The sequence below is a fragment of the Plasmodium gaboni genome, chromosome 5, assembly GCF_001602025.1.
Source record: "Plasmodium gaboni strain SY75 chromosome 5, whole genome shotgun sequence".
Classification (NCBI taxonomy): Eukaryota; Apicomplexa; class Aconoidasida; order Haemosporida; family Plasmodiidae; genus Plasmodium; species Plasmodium gaboni.
Genome location: NC_031485.1, coordinates 737,936 through 758,840, shown reverse-complemented (window position 1 = coordinate 758,840; position 20,905 = coordinate 737,936). Strand labels below are relative to the sequence as shown.

General features: G+C 18.6%; 7 protein-coding genes across 7 annotated transcripts; 6 read left to right on the top strand and 1 right to left on the bottom strand.

Moving 5' to 3' along the window:
- Positions 1–274: 274 nt before the first annotated feature.
- PGSY75_0520800 (hypothetical protein) lies at positions 275–6,379 on the top strand (the record flags this gene model as incomplete). The annotated part of the gene is made up of 1 exon (XM_018784489.1): positions 275–6,379. One exon carries the CDS (start codon positions 275–277, stop codon positions 6,377–6,379), a length of 6,105 nt encoding a protein of 2,034 aa, XP_018643144.1.
- Positions 6,380–7,467: 1,088 nt separating this feature from the next.
- On the top strand, positions 7,468–10,392 carry PGSY75_0520700 (hypothetical protein; the record flags this gene model as incomplete). The annotated part of the gene is made up of 1 exon (XM_018784488.1): positions 7,468–10,392. One exon carries the CDS (start codon positions 7,468–7,470, stop codon positions 10,390–10,392), a length of 2,925 nt encoding a protein of 974 aa, XP_018643143.1.
- Positions 10,393–11,360: 968 nt separating this feature from the next.
- PGSY75_0520600 (putative bis(5'-nucleosyl)-tetraphosphatase) lies at positions 11,361–12,499 on the top strand (the record flags this gene model as incomplete). Its single annotated transcript, XM_018784487.1, has 5 exons — positions 11,361–11,365; positions 11,654–11,793; positions 11,956–12,059; positions 12,139–12,248; positions 12,400–12,499. The coding sequence occupies 5 exons, from the start codon at positions 11,361–11,363 to the stop codon at positions 12,497–12,499; spliced, it is 459 nt and encodes a 152-aa protein (XP_018643142.1).
- A 797-nt stretch (positions 12,500–13,296) lies between these two features.
- Positions 13,297–14,241, top strand: PGSY75_0520500 (putative phosphomethylpyrimidine kinase; the record flags this gene model as incomplete). Its single annotated transcript, XM_018784486.1, has 1 exon — positions 13,297–14,241. One exon carries the CDS (start codon positions 13,297–13,299, stop codon positions 14,239–14,241), a length of 945 nt encoding a protein of 314 aa, XP_018643141.1.
- Positions 14,242–15,437: 1,196 nt separating this feature from the next.
- On the top strand, positions 15,438–16,355 carry PGSY75_0520400 (hypothetical protein; the record flags this gene model as incomplete). The annotated part of the gene is made up of 1 exon (XM_018784485.1): positions 15,438–16,355. One exon carries the CDS (start codon positions 15,438–15,440, stop codon positions 16,353–16,355), a length of 918 nt encoding a protein of 305 aa, XP_018643140.1.
- Positions 16,356–16,862: 507 nt separating this feature from the next.
- On the bottom strand, positions 16,863–17,547 carry PGSY75_0520300 (putative U6 snRNA-associated Sm-like protein LSm2; the record flags this gene model as incomplete). Its single annotated transcript, XM_018784484.1, has 3 exons — positions 16,863–17,006; positions 17,236–17,400; positions 17,545–17,547. The coding sequence occupies 3 exons, from the start codon at positions 17,545–17,547 to the stop codon at positions 16,863–16,865; spliced, it is 312 nt and encodes a 103-aa protein (XP_018643139.1).
- Positions 17,548–18,464: 917 nt separating this feature from the next.
- On the top strand, positions 18,465–20,585 carry PGSY75_0520200 (hypothetical protein; the record flags this gene model as incomplete). The annotated part of the gene is made up of 1 exon (XM_018784483.1): positions 18,465–20,585. The coding sequence occupies one exon, from the start codon at positions 18,465–18,467 to the stop codon at positions 20,583–20,585; it is 2,121 nt and encodes a 706-aa protein (XP_018643138.1).
- Between the last annotated feature and the right edge of the window lie 320 nt (positions 20,586–20,905).

The window sequence follows — 20,905 nt, the reverse complement described above, 5'->3', positions numbered from 1 at the left end:
AATATATAAATAAATAAAAAAAATAATAAAATTAATAAAATTTAAATATATATTAATTATTAATAAAATATTAAAAATAAAAAAATAATAAAATTATATTAATAAAATTTTTAATATAAAAAAAATTATAAAATATAAAATAATTATATATTTTTTTTTTTTTTTTTTTTTTTTTTTTTTTTTTTTTGCTTCGATTCTAGGAAATTCCTATTTTATATATTCTTTTATATAATTATAAAAAAAAAAAGAAAAAAAAAAAAGAAGAAACTTTAAAATGATAAATTATATAAACATTTATGTAATAATTATTATATTATGTTATCTTGTTGAAAAAAATGCTACCATAAAAATTAGAAGAATTAACGATTATTTAAATTTTATACAGCCAAACATATTTAGAAATATTACAAAATATGATTTAAGTACAACCTTTAATGTAATAAGAGAGAAAAAGGGAAAGAATGAATTTCCATCTATGAATAATGTAGACATAGGTGTGTCCTATATTAATGAGAAGGTATTAAATGAAGAGGACACCAAAACTGATGGTTTAGAAAAAAAAATAAATAAAAATGATTTGAAGAATTATGATAATAATAAATGTGTTATTAATGATAACATAAATGAAATTGATAACATAAGTAAGGTTGAAGATATGAATCCTATTTTTAATGATCATCATTTATCAACAAATCATAGTTATGATAATAATACAAATGAAGATGAAAAATACCTAAATGGAGAAATATTAAATGAAGAGGAAATTAATGAACATATGAAATTTCAACAGTGGTGTGATAGATTTATATTATCAAAAGATGAAGAATATTATTATGATATACAAAATGAATGTGTAAACACAAAATATTATGACAAAATAAATCAAGTAAATGATAATATTTACAAGGAAGAAAATATAATGGAAGATTCATCTATACAATTAGTTCCCTTTTGTAATCGTAAAAATAAAGAGAAAATGTGTCAACCCTTGACAAAACATATAAATGAAAAATTGAGTTATGATTTATATACAAATAAGACTACTGATAATGCAAATAAAAAAGAAAATTATCTATCACCAAAAGAAAGTAATAATAATAATAATAATATATTTGATAGTTCTAATGAAAAAGAGAGCTCTTTGAAAAAACCTTTTCATCAAAAAAAAACGACGACATTAAGCGAAGAAGAAATTAATAACTTGTCAATTGTAGATATGACAAAAAGAACTAATATGATACTACCCTTGAGGAGCTTACTCATGTCAATTTATATTGGAAAAGAAGCTTTTAATGATTTTTTACAGAAAGGTATGAATTCTATTGAATTAAGTCTACAAAAATATTTACACGATTATTATGAACACAATTTTGAAAGAAGTATAGATGAAAAGGTTTTTTTAATGTTTATTTTAAAATATATAAAAAAATATATTTTACATATAATATATAAAACATTTCAAATTAAGCTACAAAATGAAATAGATATAGATGGTGATACAAACATATTATCAAATAATAAAAAACTTATAAATAATGAATTATATTTAGAATTAAATAGTGAATATGAGGAAATTGTAAATATACTTGTACATTTTATTGAAAAATTAAAAGAAAAATATGAAATTAATGAAGAAGGAATTATGAATTATTTAATAAAAAAAAATAGTATAATTACATATAGTACTCCATATACATTTCAAAATAATGAAGAAACAGAAAAACATATAAAAAATATCTGGACATTTTTTAATTTTAAAATTTTTAATAACAAATTACCATCATTTGATTTTATTAATTTTTATTGGATATATGGAAAAGTAGATAAATTATTAAATATACCTAATATGAAAACATATAAAATTGTTAATCAAAATTTTATAAACTTGCCACATATTTTATTATGTGCACCTTTAAAAAATTCACCTTTATTATTAAATTATACTATATTAAAAGTTATGTATGAATATTATAATTTATTAGATATTGATAATAATATCTTACCTTTCAAAGATGTTAAAAATTATCAAATCTCAAAAAAATTTGATGATACCAAACAAAAAATTATAAAATTTGTTCATGGAATATCAGGATTATTAGAAAATATAGATTTTAATTTCTACACTCCGTATATAGGAGATTTAAATTTGACAAATAAAGAATCTGCTCAATTTTTTTCTTATTTAAAAAATGTAGTAGGAGATCAATATAAATTATCTTATCAGATGGGATATAATGATGAAGTCTCACATTATGGTAAACAAGAAATTATGTCTGAAGACATATCACATGCTACATATAATAATAATAATAATGAACAAAACAAATTTAATCATACAGAAAAAGGAGATATAACAACAAACATAAATGAAATAGATAAGAAGAATAATGTCGTATCTAATTTAGAAAAAAATATTTCCAAAAATAATGTGTCACAAAATAATATATCTAGTAATATAGAGTTACAAAATAATATTTTAGATAATGATGAAGACGATCTCGTTTTTCTTATACTAAAATCTAAAGTTACAAACGATATTAATAAAGCTATCAATATGGTCACAGATGTTTACAAAAAGAGAAACCTTAATAATATATGGGGTAACACATCATATGGAATACTTAAAAACGAAGATGGAGAAGAATACGTATCAAACAAACAAGAATTGACAAATAAAAATATGAAAAAAAAAAGCAATGTTACATTATTAGATAATGATAAAAATGATACAAATAAATTGCAACGTTTTAGAATCCCTCTAAACGAATTTGCTTCATCACTGTTTCTATGTGATGTAAACAATTCTACAAAATATTTAACGCAGGGCCTAGAAAAATTAAAAGAATTAAAAGAATATGATTTAACATTTGTGCATAATGCACTTTCATATACTTGTTTGAAATTTCTTCACGATTGTGGTAATGAAAATGAAGATGTAGATAGTCTATTAAAAAAATATGAAAAAAATGAAAAAGTCGAGACAACCAATAATATTATGACATTACAAATGATGGTAGTAATTGGTGAATTATTTAGAAATATAAGGAAATTGAGAACTAAAGAAAAATATTTCTTTAAACCTATAATACAAACAGACATTATAACAGATTTATATAATGATAAAAGTATATATGATGAACATATGGATATAGAAAATATGAAATACGTTATGAATAATTTAAAAATTAAATATCCTTTACAAAATAATATAACATTGAATGATCAAAATCGGGAAGAAATTGCATACTACTTTTTAAATTATTATACAAAACATATTTTTAGATTTGATTTACCAAATAATATTGTCATCAAATTTGTAGATAATATTTTAGGATTAACATATTATGATTATAATTATGATTATCTAACTAATGATAACATTATATATATAAATAAAAATATAACGAATTCCTTAATATTATCGAGGGTATTACTAGATGAATGTTTAAATATTTATGAGAAATATACTACCTATGTTCATAAGTATGGTGGAAATAGTGATAGTGAAACCATAGAAAAGGCCAAAAAGAAAGGAGAAGAACAAATGAAGGAAAAGCAAAAAACAAATGATGAAAGGGAAGAAATAATAGAAGAATTAAATGATAATAATGATGAAAATGATGATACTAATGTTAATATGAATGAAGAAGATGAATATAAAAATGCAACTGATTATACAGAAGAAAATATAAATGTGGATAGTATTAACTTGAATAATATTAGAGATGTAAGTAACACAGATGATAGTTTTATCGAAGAACAAAAGATAACAAAAAAAAATTATGATCAACAAAATAAAATGAAATCTAATGAATATATGAAAATTATTGATGATATGAAAAAAAACGAAAACAATAAGCAAGAACAAGAAAAAGAACCAATAATTGATGATGAAAATGTAGATATATTTAATTATCTCAAAATTAACCGTATGAGACAATTTATTCGTTTTATTATTGAATATAATAATTGGCCTTTCTTTTTAGATGATACAATAAATATGGAAAATTATCTAAACTCAGAAGAATTATCATTATGGAGAAAAGAAAAAAAATTAATAAATAATAATAGCTTAAATAATTTTTATATTAATATGCAAAAGATAGAATTTTTAAATAATAATAATAATAGAATTATGGAAATCATACAAAATAGTATAAAAAAAGAGGATTGTAAACATATTTGGGAACAAAAAAAAATACCTATAAAACATATAGCTGCAGCTTTATATACAAATAATTATATGAATTTATATAAAATATTTCAAAAAGGTATTCATGTATTATTAACTTTAAATATTGATGAAATAAATTATATAATGAATAAATGTAAATATGCATGTGAAATTATTTATTATAAAAGATTAGAACAAATAAAATCCTCAAGTCATAATTTATTATTCACAATGTATAACGAGAATGTTAGTTCTATAGAATATTATTTTGATAAATTAAAAGAAAAAATTATTTTAATTAGTTTAATCAAAAATAAAGATATATTTCAAACACTTATAGGTTTAATATCTTCCATACTTCCCAATTCAAACAAAGGTGATTACAACGATATAATAAATAATAATATGGACAAAGACATGAACAATAATAATAATAATAATAATATTAATAATGATAATAATTATGATGGTGTACATGGTGATAATATGAATCTTAATATGGAAAAAGGTATTCATAAAAATCTATCAACTAACACAAACAATTCATATGATTCATCATTACAAAAAGGAAAAAACAAAAATAATATATATGAATTACTATTTTTATATGATAAGGAAAAAAAAAGATGTGGTACAACCACATTCTTAAATAGAAAAAATGTTACACATAATTTATTTCAGCTATTCAATAAAGATATATTTAATAATAAACTAAGCAATGTTGAAATTGAATTTGTAAAGGATGATCAAATGTTATCAAGTCATATTAATTATATTAACTCCTTTCAAAATTCTAAAATTTTTATTAATGACAATATTTATTCTGTTAATATAATAGCAAATGTGTTGTTAAAAGAAATGGCTGAAATATATTATTTCTATAATGAAACCAAAATAGAAAAGGAAAATAAACTATACCTTAAAAATGAATTTAGAAGTAAGTATTTACCAGTAATATATAAATATTCTAAACCTGTTTTAAATTTTGAAGATACAGAAATGTTTGATTTTGATCAAAAGGACATGACGAATGGAAATAAAAAAATGAAAATGGAGGATAATAACTCTACAGGAAATGTTAATAATATAACCGATGAAGGTAATAATAATACATCCAATAGTGATAGTAATATAAACAGTAGAGATAACCAATTAAATTCTTATAATAATATTTCATCTAATAATCTTAATGAAAACAAACAAAATGACAGTCCCATAAAAGACATGTCACATATGACAGAAAAAGAAAAAAATCAAGAAAGAAAAAAACTTGCAAGCGAAAAAGATAAATATGATATACAACAACTTATAAAAAAAATTGCACTTTATGATCATGATGAAATGTTTAAAGAAATATTGGAATTTCGTAAAGCTAAATATAATGATAATGTGGAAATTCAAAAATGTTTAGAAGAATATTTATTTACATATGACAAAATAAATGCAATAAAATATTGTTCATCTAATGAAGAAAATAATAATGATAGCTCAAATAAAGATGATAATAATAATAATAATAATAATATAAATAATGAAAACACAAAAATGAAAAATGATGATTTAGAATTAGTTTTTGGACCTAATGATATTAAAACGTTTTATTTGAGTTATATGTATAAATATATACAATATGTTTTAAAAAAAAGAGAATATCCTATAAATTTTAATTATGTAAATGAAGAATGGATAAATAACCTTACCGAATTAGAAAATCAAAAAATATTAGATTATTCAACTAGACATAATACAGGACATTTATATGATCTTTTAATTAATAGTAAAGCATGCTCTACAAAAAGAGCACTTGATATATTAAATGTCAGTTTACAAAAAAATGAAGATGATGAATTAAAAGAAACTACCCTCGCAAGTAGTGAACATAATAACGCCATACAAAATTTTGACGAATATGTATTATGGTTTAATAATAATAAAAAAAAAACTTTTGCAGATATAAATGAACAAGATATATTAAATAAAGTAAATAATACATCAATAAATGTAGAGGATGAAGTACGAGATGTTATAAAGGAATATAATGAAATCAATAAAACAGAAATTAATAAGGATATAGATCCAAATAGCATAACTATTGATAATTTAAAAGATCTAGTTAAGAAACATAATATATCAAAGGAAGATATACAAGCAGCTTTAAATCAACTAGATATACCTTCAGATTTTGATATTAATTCTTTATTCTAATATGATAACAGGAAATTACAAAACAGTCTTACATTGATAAGTAAATGTATAGAGATGGCAACTAAATAAATTAACTAACACATATATTTAAAAAAATATATATATATTTTATATTTTATTTTATTTTTTTTTTTGGTATATTTTATTCTATATATAATTTCTTTTTCTTTTTTTTTGATAAGTCAACTGCAAGATATGCAGATTTATATATATTTTTTTATTTTAATTTTAATTTTTCTATTAATTAATTTTTTCATAACAAAATAACAATTGTATGTCTATAACGACAATTTGCATTTGTTTTTGTCATTTTTTTTAAGAAATATAAAATTTATATTATACATATATATATATATATATATATATATTTTTTTTTTTTTTGCTTATTTATTTATATATTTTAACTCATAAATTTAACCTTAATAATTTTATTTTTATGAATTTACTTTATAAATCTATACATATATTATAAGCCAATTTTATGTTCTTTATAGGAGTGTGAATGGTAATATATTATATATAATATTTTTAAAAATAAAGGGGATGAATAAAAAAATAACAATATTAAAAAATATAAAACATAAGATTGTAATATATTTCACTTGAATTTTTTTTTTTTTAAATATCTCCTACAATAATATATATATATATATATATATATATATATATATATATATATATTATATGATTTATGCACAATTTTTTCTATATACGAAATAAAAAAAAAAAAAAAAAATTTAAATAGTTCGTCGAATGGTAATATAAGGTCAATATGTATATTATATATATATAATATTATATTTATATTAATTTGAATATAATAAAAAAAAGCTTATTTTATATATCATTGTAATAATATTCTGACGATATTTTATTAAATTAAATATAAATAATATAATTTATTATATATATATATATATATATATTTTTATTTTTATTTTAAGATGATTTTTTATTTTTAAAACTTATATATAATATATCACATTTGATTATATATATAAGATAATTCATTTGTATAAATATGCCATATTTTTATAATTACCATAATTTATATGCTTTTATAATAATATGAAAAAAGGAAAAAAAAAATGGAGAACAAGATTATGCTAAACCTAAATATGCTGATGAAAAAATTCCTTACAGAAGAGAAGGAATATATTAAATTTATGAATAAAGAAAAGAATGATATAATAGTATTTGAAAAAGAGAATTTTTATATATATAGTAATGTACTATGTGGAATTGAAAGTAGAAAAAAAGAAAAATATAATGTTGGTGATATATATTTATTTTTATGTTTAGCAAAAAGTAGTTATACATTTTCTTATATTAATTCGATTGGTTATAAATATATTAGTATATTAGAACGAAACAAAATAATAAAAACTATTGAAGAGAATCATGAAGATACTGATGAAATAAAAATAAATTGTTATATATTTGATCAAGAAAAGAATATTAATTTGAATAAATATGTAAATACACATAACGATTATTTAATAAATATAGATCTCTTTGATAAATTGGATGAAGTAGAAATAGAAAGCGACATATTATTTGCACAAAAAAATTATAATCATGATAATATATATGATAAATTTAATCAGGATAAACAAAATGATGATGAATATATATCTAATATTAATGAAAATATTATAGAAAAAAAAAATATTAATGATGATGCACATAATTATTCTGATGAAAATTTAATTTCATTTGATTATACGAAAAAATTATTTGATATAAATAAAATTAATGAATCCTTTATAATCCATATGAAAAATGATGATATATTTTCTAACTCTTTATATAATAAATATAAAATGAGAAAAAGCTCAAAAAAAAAAATTAACAAACTTAATAAACGCAAATATAATTTTATACAAGATGATATATGTTCTACTATATATGACGAAATGATTTATTTTAACAACAATGAAATTAATACAATAATAGAGGGACATAATAATCTAAATAATAATTTCGATTTTATAAAAGTAGAACATAATGTGGAAGATATAAAGAATAAAACAATTAATCACTTATATAATAATAATGAAAAGGATAATATGGATGATCATACATATAATAATGATCTTAATGATCCTAATAATAACAATGTTTCAGATGAGAATGAAAAAAAAATAAAAACTTATAATCTTGTAAAACATTATTATGAAAATAATGCTTTTAAAAATATTTTTTTTCAGAATATGAATTTGTATTCATTAATAAAAAATATATATTTAACAAATAAATCTAATGAGGAATATATAGATAAAAGCACACATTTTATTATTCAAAACTTTTATACTAATTTTATTTATTATATTGAAAATTATGATAAATATGTACTAATGTCAAATGAAGAGACACAAGAACAAAATAAAAATATAAAAAACAATAATATGAATGGACTAGAAAAGGATATTATAAATGATGAATATTATTTGAATGACGAATATGTTGATAAAAATGAGTTGGATGTATTGTTATCTTCTTTCAATGAAAATTATGTAGACATAAATGAAATATATAAGGACAATATATCTCCATCATTTGAAAATTATAAAGATATGTACAATAAAAATAATAAGGATGTGATTCCTTTATTAATACATAGTAAGAGAAAATATCATAACCTTTCATTTGATGATAAATATTCATTACAATATTTAAAAAATTTTAATGATCATGATAAATTAATTTTTTTTAACAATATGATATCTAAATATATATATGCAATTAGTGATAAAAATTTTTATGAACGAAATAAAAAAACCATAAATTTTGTTCATAATTTTTTATATCAATATAATGTATCATCGAATGATATAAAAGAATATTACAATATTGTGTTACCTCAAAAAAAAGGGGTGGCACCACAAAAGTTGTCAAATGAAAATGAAGACGATAAAAGTGATAATGAATTTTGTGATAATCAATTTGATGATGTTGATGATGACGATAATATGTTCGAGATATGTAAAGATCAAAATGTAGATTTGAATAATGATAATTGTATAGATGATGTTGTAAATAGGAATATCAAATGGAATAATGAAGAAATTATTGCACAAAATAAATATGTACAAGTTAATAGTTCGAATTTAAATAATTCCTCTATATATAATACCCTTCAATTAGATAATAATATTAAAGATAATAATTTTGAATTAATAAAATCTGTAAGTGTAAAAGAAGTTAATGTTAAAGATGTTTATGATAACTTAGGAAACAATTCAGAAGATTTTAGTAGAATATATAATTATTTTGAAGAAGAGCTTTTAAATAAGAAAAATATAAAAAATGTATTTATAAATGGTATTAAGAAAAATATTATTGTTGATGATCAGTCAAAAATGGATGATAAAAAAAAAATAAAAAAAAAAAATTATAAATGGATAGATGAAATACATTTGGTATATAAAAAAAGACCAATTATTATAATTGAAAAGAATCAAATAATAACAAATAGTGATAATAAAGATATTGTTGATAATACTAGAAAGCCAATTATTAATAAAAATAATGTTAAATCATTCCTTTTACATAATAAATTATTAACCACGAATAATGATGATATTTTACAAAATGATAAAAATAAACAAAATATATTTCATTCTACATCCCTTATATATAAAATGTTTAATAAAAGTATAAAATTTTTATTTGTTGAAATTAATCATATTAAAAAATTCACACAAAATGACTGGAAATGTGTAATTGCCGTTATATTAAATTCAAAAGAATCTATAAAATATATTTTCAAATATTATCCATATCAAATTACTACAACTTTATTTTATCCCTTTAAAAATTTCCTATTTATATATAATGATGACGTAATACCACATGAATTATTATCACAAAGTAATATGGAAATAATTAAATTAAATCGTGATCATAGAAATGATGATCATTTGGCTGTGCAAAAATTCTGGAAGAAAATAGAGCACTTCATCCTACAAAAGAGGGATTCAAATTTTTATATTCCAAAAAAAACCAATTAGCACAAAACAATAGAATATAATACATTTCAAATACGAAATGTGTCATCGTTTCTACATATATTAATATATATATATAATATATATGTAATGCTATATATTATAATTTTTTTTAATTACTATAATATTGTATTATAACATATATACGATTTCATAATAATTTATTTATATACAATATATATAAGATGCTATTTTTTATTTTTAACAATAATCGTATATTAAAAAATAAGCAATATTTATAAGAAAATAAAATTTTATCATATATTATTTTCAGATTCACTAATGATCTAAAGAAATAATTTATCAAGTATATAATTTTACCTGTTTTTTTTTTATTTTAAAAAAAATATATATTTATGCATTATTTTTATAAAGTTTGATTTATTTTGTATGAAATATTTATTTTTTTAATTTATCAATTTAAGTGGAGCGAGCACAAAATATTATATATATATATATATATATATATATATATATATATAGTTATTTATTTATTTTTTTTCCATATACATAATTATTATATGTTTACCTTCACATTCTTATAAATATATATATGTCGTCATAAAATACAATGTTCTGTTATTTATTTTATATATATATTTTTTTTTTTTTTATAATTTCTTTTTTCTTTATATTATTATACTTAATCCTATTCTATCCTATTTATTCATTTATTATTTTTTTTTTTTTTTTTTGTTTCCTTATATAACTCTTCATTTTCTAGATATAAAAATATTATAATTAAAAGTAACATTTTAATAAATAAGATAATAAAAAATAATATTTTTTATAATTTTCAAAAATATTTTATTATATAGAATTATATGAGAATATTTTTCATATATATATAAATTATTATCTATTAATATATTTATTATATTATTCTGAGCAAAAATATTTACATTCTATTTTTGAAGGATCGTTAATATTTAAATATAATATTCCTGTAAAAAAAAATAAATGAAACAAAGATGAAGTAAGAGGCATAATAAAAAAAAAAATAAAAAAAATAAAATGATAAATAAAATAATAATAATGAAATCAAAAACAAAAATACGTTAATATTTGAAAAATAAAACAAATGTTAGGAAAATATAATCCTATTCCTTTTATAATTTTAATTTTGTGATATACTAAAAACATACCATTTTAATTCAAAACAATAAACATTAGATAATATATATAACTTTATATTTGTTTATTTAATATGTCAGAGTCTATATAATTTTTATTTCCTTATATATATATTTTTTTTTCGTTGCAGAATTAATATCATTAAAGCTTTTGGCATATTATTATGTAGACATAAAAAATATAATCCAGTTATAACAGAAGATATTAATAAGTTTGAATTTCTCTTTTTGAAAGCTTCATATGGAGATAAACATTGGACACCTCCAAAAGGTAAAATATCTTATGATCTTAATAATATAATTATTCAATTATTTTTATTTTGTTTTCTTAATAAAATTTTTAAATATTAATTATTATATAATTATTTATTAGAACTTTATATTATTTGTTTCTAATTATGAATATTTTTTTTTTTTTTTTTTTTTTTTTTAGGATTGCATGAAAATAATGAAAGCGGTTTAGAAACAGCAGTAAGAGAAACATTGGAAGAAACTGGAATAAGTAAGGATAAGTATAAACTTCTCAATTATCAAAAGGTAATATATATAAAAATAAATTTATATATATATAGTAAGCTCCTTATATAATTAAATATATTGTTCATTATTGTTGTAGACTTTAAAATATAATGTAAAAGATAAACCAAAAGAGACCATGTATTATTTGGCTATGTTGTTAAACAACGATGAAAATGTAATTTTATCTGATGAACACACGGATTATAAGTATGTTACTGGATTATTAAATATTATTATAATATAAATTTATATGTGCATTTAAAACAAACATTGAAATATATGTTATCATGTTGTATGTATTTTTACATATATTGATATACATTAATTAAACACACATATATATATATTTATTTTTTAGATGGATTGGAAGCCATGAATCAGATACTTATAACCTTCCTGAATCTTTATCTGCTTTATTGAAAGAAGCAGAAGAATTTTTAATAAAAGAACAACTATAACATATCATTCTATTAATAATATAAAATTACAAAAGTAAAAATATGTATATATATAATATTGATTATCATACAATATGTCATATATATATATATATGTATATATGATAATCATTCAGTGTAACCGTGTTTTTATTCTATTTCCAAAAAAAAAAAAAATAAAATAAAATAATAAATAATATAAATTCTATTTATTTGATTTAATATACACATATACAATATTTAATTATATTTTCCATTATATGTTTTCTTTTGTTGCAGCTTTTTATTAATTATTTGTTGAACCTTTATGAAATATTATATATATATTTTTTAATTGATTTTTATATTATACATATATATATATATATTTTGTATTTATTTTACAAATATATACATATCATGAATTTTATATAAATTCATTTTCTCTTTTATTTATATCGTTCACATGCATATATATATATATATATATATATATATATATATATAATATAAATGTCATAAAAAAAAAAAAAAATGATAACATCCGAAATTAACTTTTGAAAATGAATAAGTATTTATTTGTAAATATAATATAAATAAATAATTTTTTTTATAAATAAATGCGCATAATATATATTTATATAGGTTCTATAAGTTTTATATTTTAATTAATTTTTTTTTGTATTGCACTTCTCACCAGTTAAAAATTACACAATATTTACATATAGTATTTAACATATTTTCTTTGTTTTTGTATTTAAATTTGGTTAATAGTTAAATATGTGTAGTTATCCATAATATATATATATATATATATTTTTTTTTTTTTTTTAAAAAATATGGAAGAACATCCAAAAATTTTGAGTATAGCAGGTAGCGATAGTTGTGCTGGAGCTGGTATGCAAGCTGATTTAAAAACAGCTATGAGTTTAGGTTGTCATTGTTGTACTATTTTAGTTGTATTAACAGCTCAGAATACTAAAGAAGTAAAATCAATTATAGAGGTAGATGAGAAATTTATTGTTGAGCAGTTGGATGCGATATTTACTGACATAACAATTGAGGTAGTTAAATTAGGAGTTTTATATTCTAAGAAAATAATATTATTAATTCATAATTATATAACAAATATTAATAAAATGAGAGAGAAAAAACTACTAGTAGTTTTTGATCCAGTTTTTGTATCAAGTTCTGGATGTATGTTAGTAGAAAGCTTAGATTATGTTAAATATGCATTGGATTTAATATGCCCTATAAGTTGTATTATTACACCAAATTTTTATGAATGTAAAGTTATTTTAGAAGCTTTAAATATTAATATAGATATAAATAATATGAGAACAAGTGAATTATGTAAATTAGTAACTAAAAAATTAAATATTAGTGCTTGTTTATTTAAAAGTTGTAATATAGATATAAATACAGAAGATGAAAATAAATTATATGCCGTTGATCATTTATGTATAAAAAATGATCAAGATTATGATACAAAAATAAAACAAAAAAATATATCTTATGATGTATATAAATTAAAATCAAAAAGAAACCCACAAAAAGATATACATGGTACGGGTTGTACTTTATCAACAGCTATATCATGTTTCCTATCCAAGAAATATGACATTATACAAGCTTGTATTGAATCTAAAAAATATATTTATAATTGTATTAATTTTTCATATGACCTTGGAAGTAAAAGTCAAGGATTAAATCATTTAAAAGCTGCGCAGCATTTAACACACTTCAGTGAACTACAAGTTATTAAAATTGATCAAAATTTGTAATAAATTGTGGAAATATATACATATATATATATATACATATTTGTTATAATATCCTAAATGACAACCTTAAATATATTATATACATATATTTTTATTTTTTTAAACATGAATTATATATATACCATTCATCCTTATAAATAAGTGCATTTTCATTTCCACTTTCTTTTTATTTACACATATTTATTATATTGTAACTTTATTTGTTAACCTGTTTTATTATTTTAGTTATTATATATGTGTTATTCATCATATATTTTTTTTTAATCACATAAAAATTCAATATCCTTAAAAAAAATAAAATAAAATAAAATAAAAATAAAATAAAAAATATAATAAATATATTATTATATATAATATTTTTTTTTATTCCTTATATAAAATTGTACCCCCTAAGAACAAATTAAAAATATATATGTATATATATATATTATATATATTATCATTGCATTACTTTTATGGTGTCATACAAAAATATTATCATATTTTAAATAAGTAATATATATATGTTTAAGGTAAAAAAACGAAAATATATTTACATATAAAAAATAAAATAAAAAACCTTACAAAGTTAAATCTTTAAATTTTCAATAATTACAAAAAAAAAAAGGATTTAATTTCATTATATAATAAATATTCAATCACATAAATATAGTGGAATGTAATTAAATATATATATATATATATATATATATATATATATATGTAGTATTTGTTTTATAATACAATAGCTTTCATATTTAAAAACAAATAGTAATTAAAACATAAGGGAAAAAAAAAAAAAAAAAAAAAAAAAAAGGGAGAGAAATATATATATATAATCTTATATGTTCAAAATTAATATAGGTATAATGTTATTAAAATCTTGCTAAGTTGAAGAATATTCAATAATAAAATATAAAAAGAAAAAAATACAAAATATATGATTATATCATATAATTATATAAAATTACTATTATATATATATATAAGTTTGTTTTAGAGAATATAATAATCAAGTTAAAAAAAAAAAAAAAAAAACAACCAAAGAAACAAAATTAAATATATATATATATATATATATATATATTTTTGAATATATGTATTGGAATATATTTAATAAAAACAAATATAAAGGAATATAAAAAAATATTAAGATATATAAATAAATATAAAAAAATATACAAACATACAGATAAAACGAAAAAAATATTTTTATGATGAAGGAAAATTATATGATTAGACACTTATTTAAGAAATATGATTTAAAATACTATAACAGTATGAGTAAAGGGTTGTTAAATAATATAAGAAATATTAATTCTGTAATGTTATATGAAAAAAATGTAAATAAGAATTTAATGAATTTATTATATAAAAAACATTATAACACATATAAAAATCGTGTTTTCAATTCAGCTATGTATAATAATACACCTTCAAATTATATGAACAATCCAGAAAATAATAATATGAACCATTTACAAAATAATTCAAATTATAAATATGAAAATCCAAATAACTATTATCAACCTAAATATAATAATAATAATAATAATACTATAAATAATGAAACTAATGAAAATAATACGACATATCAATATTTCAGTATATTCGGAAGTACAGCTATGTGTTTAATCAAACCCGTATTTCCTGATTATATTACAAACAAAAATAAAGTAACTATATATGGAAAGGGTGGATTTCAATTTGTATTTATGAGAAAACAAAGTAATTCTAATAAATATGACAAAAATAATAAAATGAATATATTTATTAAAATTAATAGTTTATCAAATGTTTTATCTTTAAATGATGTGGAAAAATTAAAAAATCCTATAATCATAAAAGGAAGTAATAATAATTATTTAACAATTGATAAACATAAAGAGAAAAAAGATCATATTGTAATAAAATATAAATACCAACCTTCGAATAGCCCAGAAAATAATTTTAATGATATGAATAATATGGATACGGATATTAATGAAAATATGATTATTAATGATGTTAATGATGAAAAGAGAAACAATTTTGAAGAATTGCATGTAAGTTTTTCCTTTTCTGAATTTCTACTCTTTCAAAAAGCTGCGAACTTATTATTACCTCAATTAATAGGTTGGGCAAAACAATATTAATATATATATATATATTGTAAATTTTATAATATATATATTTTGTTCGTCAACCAAATTATTTTCTTTGAACATATATATTCATACTTTAATATTTTTTATTAAATTATTTTTTTTTTTTTATTGTGATACGTAATTTTCTTCTTATTTATAAATTTTAAATATTTCACATATAAAAAATGATAATTTAGTTTTTATATACTTTTGAACATTTTAAAAATATCTTTTTAAAAAAATTAATATGAAAAAATGAATTATAAAATGAAATAAATAAATATATTTATTTGATATAATGAATAGATTCTTGGTTTAAAGTAAAAGACAAAAACAGAAAAAAAAAAAAAAAAAATAGAATAGAATAAAATAATAATATACTACAAATGAGTTCATATATAAAAGATATATATATATATATATATATATATTTATTTATTTATTTATGGAAATCATATTTTTGTATTTTTCAATTATTTATTTTTATGATCCTTACAACTTTATATTACTTTATTTTTATTTCCTTTCTTTTTCTTTCTCGGCTACCATTTTTGCTTCTTGTCTGCACATATGATGTAACTTTTGAACATCAATCTCATTTGAAGGTAAGAATACATATCTAACTACAGATCCTCTAACAAAACATGATTTTATAGATAACTACAAAAATTAAAAAAAATATATATAATTATAATATAAATAAATACGTTGCCTTTCAAATAAATAAATAAATATAAATATATATATATATATAATTTGTAAATACTATGTAATTTAATTGACATTATATATACATTATAATAATGTAAAATAATAAATAAATGTAGAATTAAATATATATATATATATATATATATGTAGAAATTTCTTATATTTTAAATGGAAGTACCAAATGAGGATATTTCTCCGGATTATTTACTGACACATTCGTTAATTTTATATTTAAATATTGATCAACTGAATGCAAGACTCCTGATATTTGTAAATCATTTTTTAATTCGACAGTAACATGATGATTTTTCTCAGCTAGTTGTTGAAAAAATGTAAAAAAGAGCTACAAATCAAAAAAAATAACATATATATATATATATATATATATATATTTACATATTATATATTTATATATAACATTTCACATGATCTGCTGAGAATTATTTTAAGCTCGTTATTCAAAAATATGTAGTTTCTCCCATCTTACCATTTTGTTCTAAAATTTAAAAATGATTTTGTAAGATATTTAAATAATTAACGATATAATAAAATTATTATTATTATTGTATATATTTATATATATCATATAAAACAAAAAAGGAAGCAAAGTTAACAAACCGTAGTACTAATAATAAATACAAATTTGTTCACAGAAAATAGGATTTAAAAAAGTATAATAATTTTATAATATCATTTTAATAAAAACATCATAAATTCTTAAAAGTATAAAATAAATAATTAAGAAAAGAAAAGAAAAGAAAAGATGTAGTTATGAATAGTATAAAATTTATAATATATATTATGAATATAATATGGTATATTAATTACATATCACCCAAAGGCTATTTTAATTTATCATGTGCTTAAAACTAAAGGAGTAAAAAAAAAGAATAATAATAAAAGTAAAAGCAACAGTTATTCTTATATTAAAAAAAAAAAAAAAAAAAAAAAAAAATTAAAAATTAAATATAAAAAAATAATAATATTTTTTAACAAATTATATTATATATATTATATATATAATATGAGATAAATAAAAAAAAAAAAAAAAAAAAAGAAGGACGTAGAAAAAGAACTTTACAGGTTATTATAAATATGTAAATATATTAACATAAAATATTATATATAATATATTTCTAAAATCTGTAATTATTTAAACAAAAAAAAATATAGATAAATATAAATAAATAATGAAATATTAAATTCGGAATAATAAATCATTTTAAGTATAATAATAATTGTGCATAGAAATGTAGAGCATCATATATATATATACATATATGTATTATAAAATATAATAACGCAAGTTACAATTTCTATATTATACATTAATATATATATATATATATATATATATATTTTATATTTTATTTATACATATATAATAAAAGCCTTTTTGGATGTAATATGAAAGAACAGAACGAATTGGAGAAGGAAGAAGAAGGAAAAAATAAAAATAGCTTTTCCAACGTTAATATAAAATTTGAGGCATATGGAGAAGGGGATTATAGATTGTTAAGGTATTTGCCTGATGGCTCTTGTGTCTTTGAAGAAATACCGAATGAAGAAGACAAAAATCAAAAGAATTTACAACAATATGCTCAATTATTTTATTCAGTAATGGATAAAATGAATGAATCAAAACTTATTGATGAGAATTTAAAAAATAATAAAGAATGGAATAAAGCAGAAGAATATCGAAATTTAGTAGAAAATGATTTAAAAGAATTAATGATATTATTTGATATGTTATTAGGTACACTTAATTATGATAAAGGTAGGAAATTTTTGTCCTTTAATAAATGTCAATATAATAAAGATTCAGAAGAAAATAAACAAGATTTATATATAGCTGTTACAAGTAGAAAAGAACTGTTAGAGAATTTAAAAGATTTATGTGAAAAAACAAAAATACAAATTGATTCAATTAATGGAATTATAGGACAAAAATATTATCTATGTTTTATAAATCAGTTAATTAAACATTGGAAAATATTAAATAAAAAATATTCAGAAATGGATTATATGCAATTTGATAATAATTTCCCTTATGTAACACAATTATCTGTAGAATTTTTTTTTCTTCCATCTATATTTTGGAAATTTTCATCAAACCCTATATTTTTATCTTGGCCTCCTTTTCCATCCTTTTCCCCTTTTAAATCACAATATGCTCATATAACGTTTTCATTAAACTATTTAGAAGAAAAAGCAGATATGCAAAATATAATCAAAAACCTTTCGAAAAAAAAAGAAAATGATATGTCCGAAATGGATTGTGATAAGGAACTAGACAATTCTAGCGTTAAAAAAAATTCTGCTCAAAGTGATATAGTTGATGAAAATATAGAGCAAAAGAGTTCATTTCCAATGGATTCAATCGATATTAATTTTGATCAAAATGATTATCAAAAAGGAAATAGTACAAATGATAGCAAACATGTAGATGATTTAGAAAAACAGATGTATACAAATAATAATGAGAAGAATTATAAAATTTACTATCCCAATATCAAAGAAGACGAAATTAAAATATTTAACTTATTAGATAATACAAGCAATATTAAAGTTCAATTTGATGGAATAGCTTCTCATTTCATAGAAAATAATTATTTGTTACAATTAGATTTGTTCCCTCTTAATGTTAAATTAAATAGTAAACGGCAAGATAGTGAAAACGCATTACAAGGAAAAAAAAAAAAAATGGAAAATATGTTTCCACATATTGTAATTCCAAACAATATCATTTTTGATCAAGCCAAGAAAGTTCATGAAAAGTTATCTAAAGCACAATGGGTTTTAATAGATAAATCCATTTTTTCTATTTTAGCTGAACAAGCTAATAATTTAAAGGACACAAATAATGACATAACAATCAATTTGGATAATATACCAGATGTACATACAAAAATTAAAATTCATTGTACCCAAATAAATCATCAGTCAATTGAATTCTTAATTCATGATATCAAAATTTTATCATTGTCTAATAAATATATTCCAGTAGATTTCTCATTTGTAATTTCATATGAATCTATAGATATTCCACATTTCAAAGATGATAAAAGTAGTATAAATGAGGAGGAAAATACTCCTTCTCGGCATAATAATGATATTAATAGTCAATATAGTTATAATACAAGTAAAATGAGTAATTCTGAGAAAGTTAACAATTCAGAAAATATCAAAGGTTCAGAAGAAATAAACAATAATCAAGATCCAATAACTAAGAAAAATAATACATCTCATGATATCTTACACGAAAAAGATGAAGCTCTTTCTATAGATTATGAATTAATACAAATATTTTTAAATTTATCATTATCCAAAATAAGAGATTTATTTATTTGTTCATGGAAATATTTTTCTTTCGAGTTACCATATTATTCAGCAGATATACATCCATTAATTTATCAAAACAATTTTTCTGATTATCGTTCAGATACATTGATTACAAATTTCTTTTCATGGTTTTTATCATCAATGATTAAATATTTAAGAGTGAAAGAAAAATTAATAGGACCTTAATAGTACGTAGAGAAATATAACACATAGATATAAATTCTTTTTTTTTTTCTGAAAATAACCAATATATGTGATAAACATAATAATGAAGTTAATGCTATATAATATTTCTCTATATGAATAATATGTTAGAAATATAAAAGAGATAAGCTATAAGATATTATACATGTCTTTAGGTACCAAATAATCATATGAATCACTGATTATTATGATTTATTTTGTTCTATTTTTATATTATATATTTTTTTTTTATTATTTATTATTATTGTTTTTTTTTTTTGTGTATTAAGTGTATTTTATTAACATTTTGATTATTAATTGAA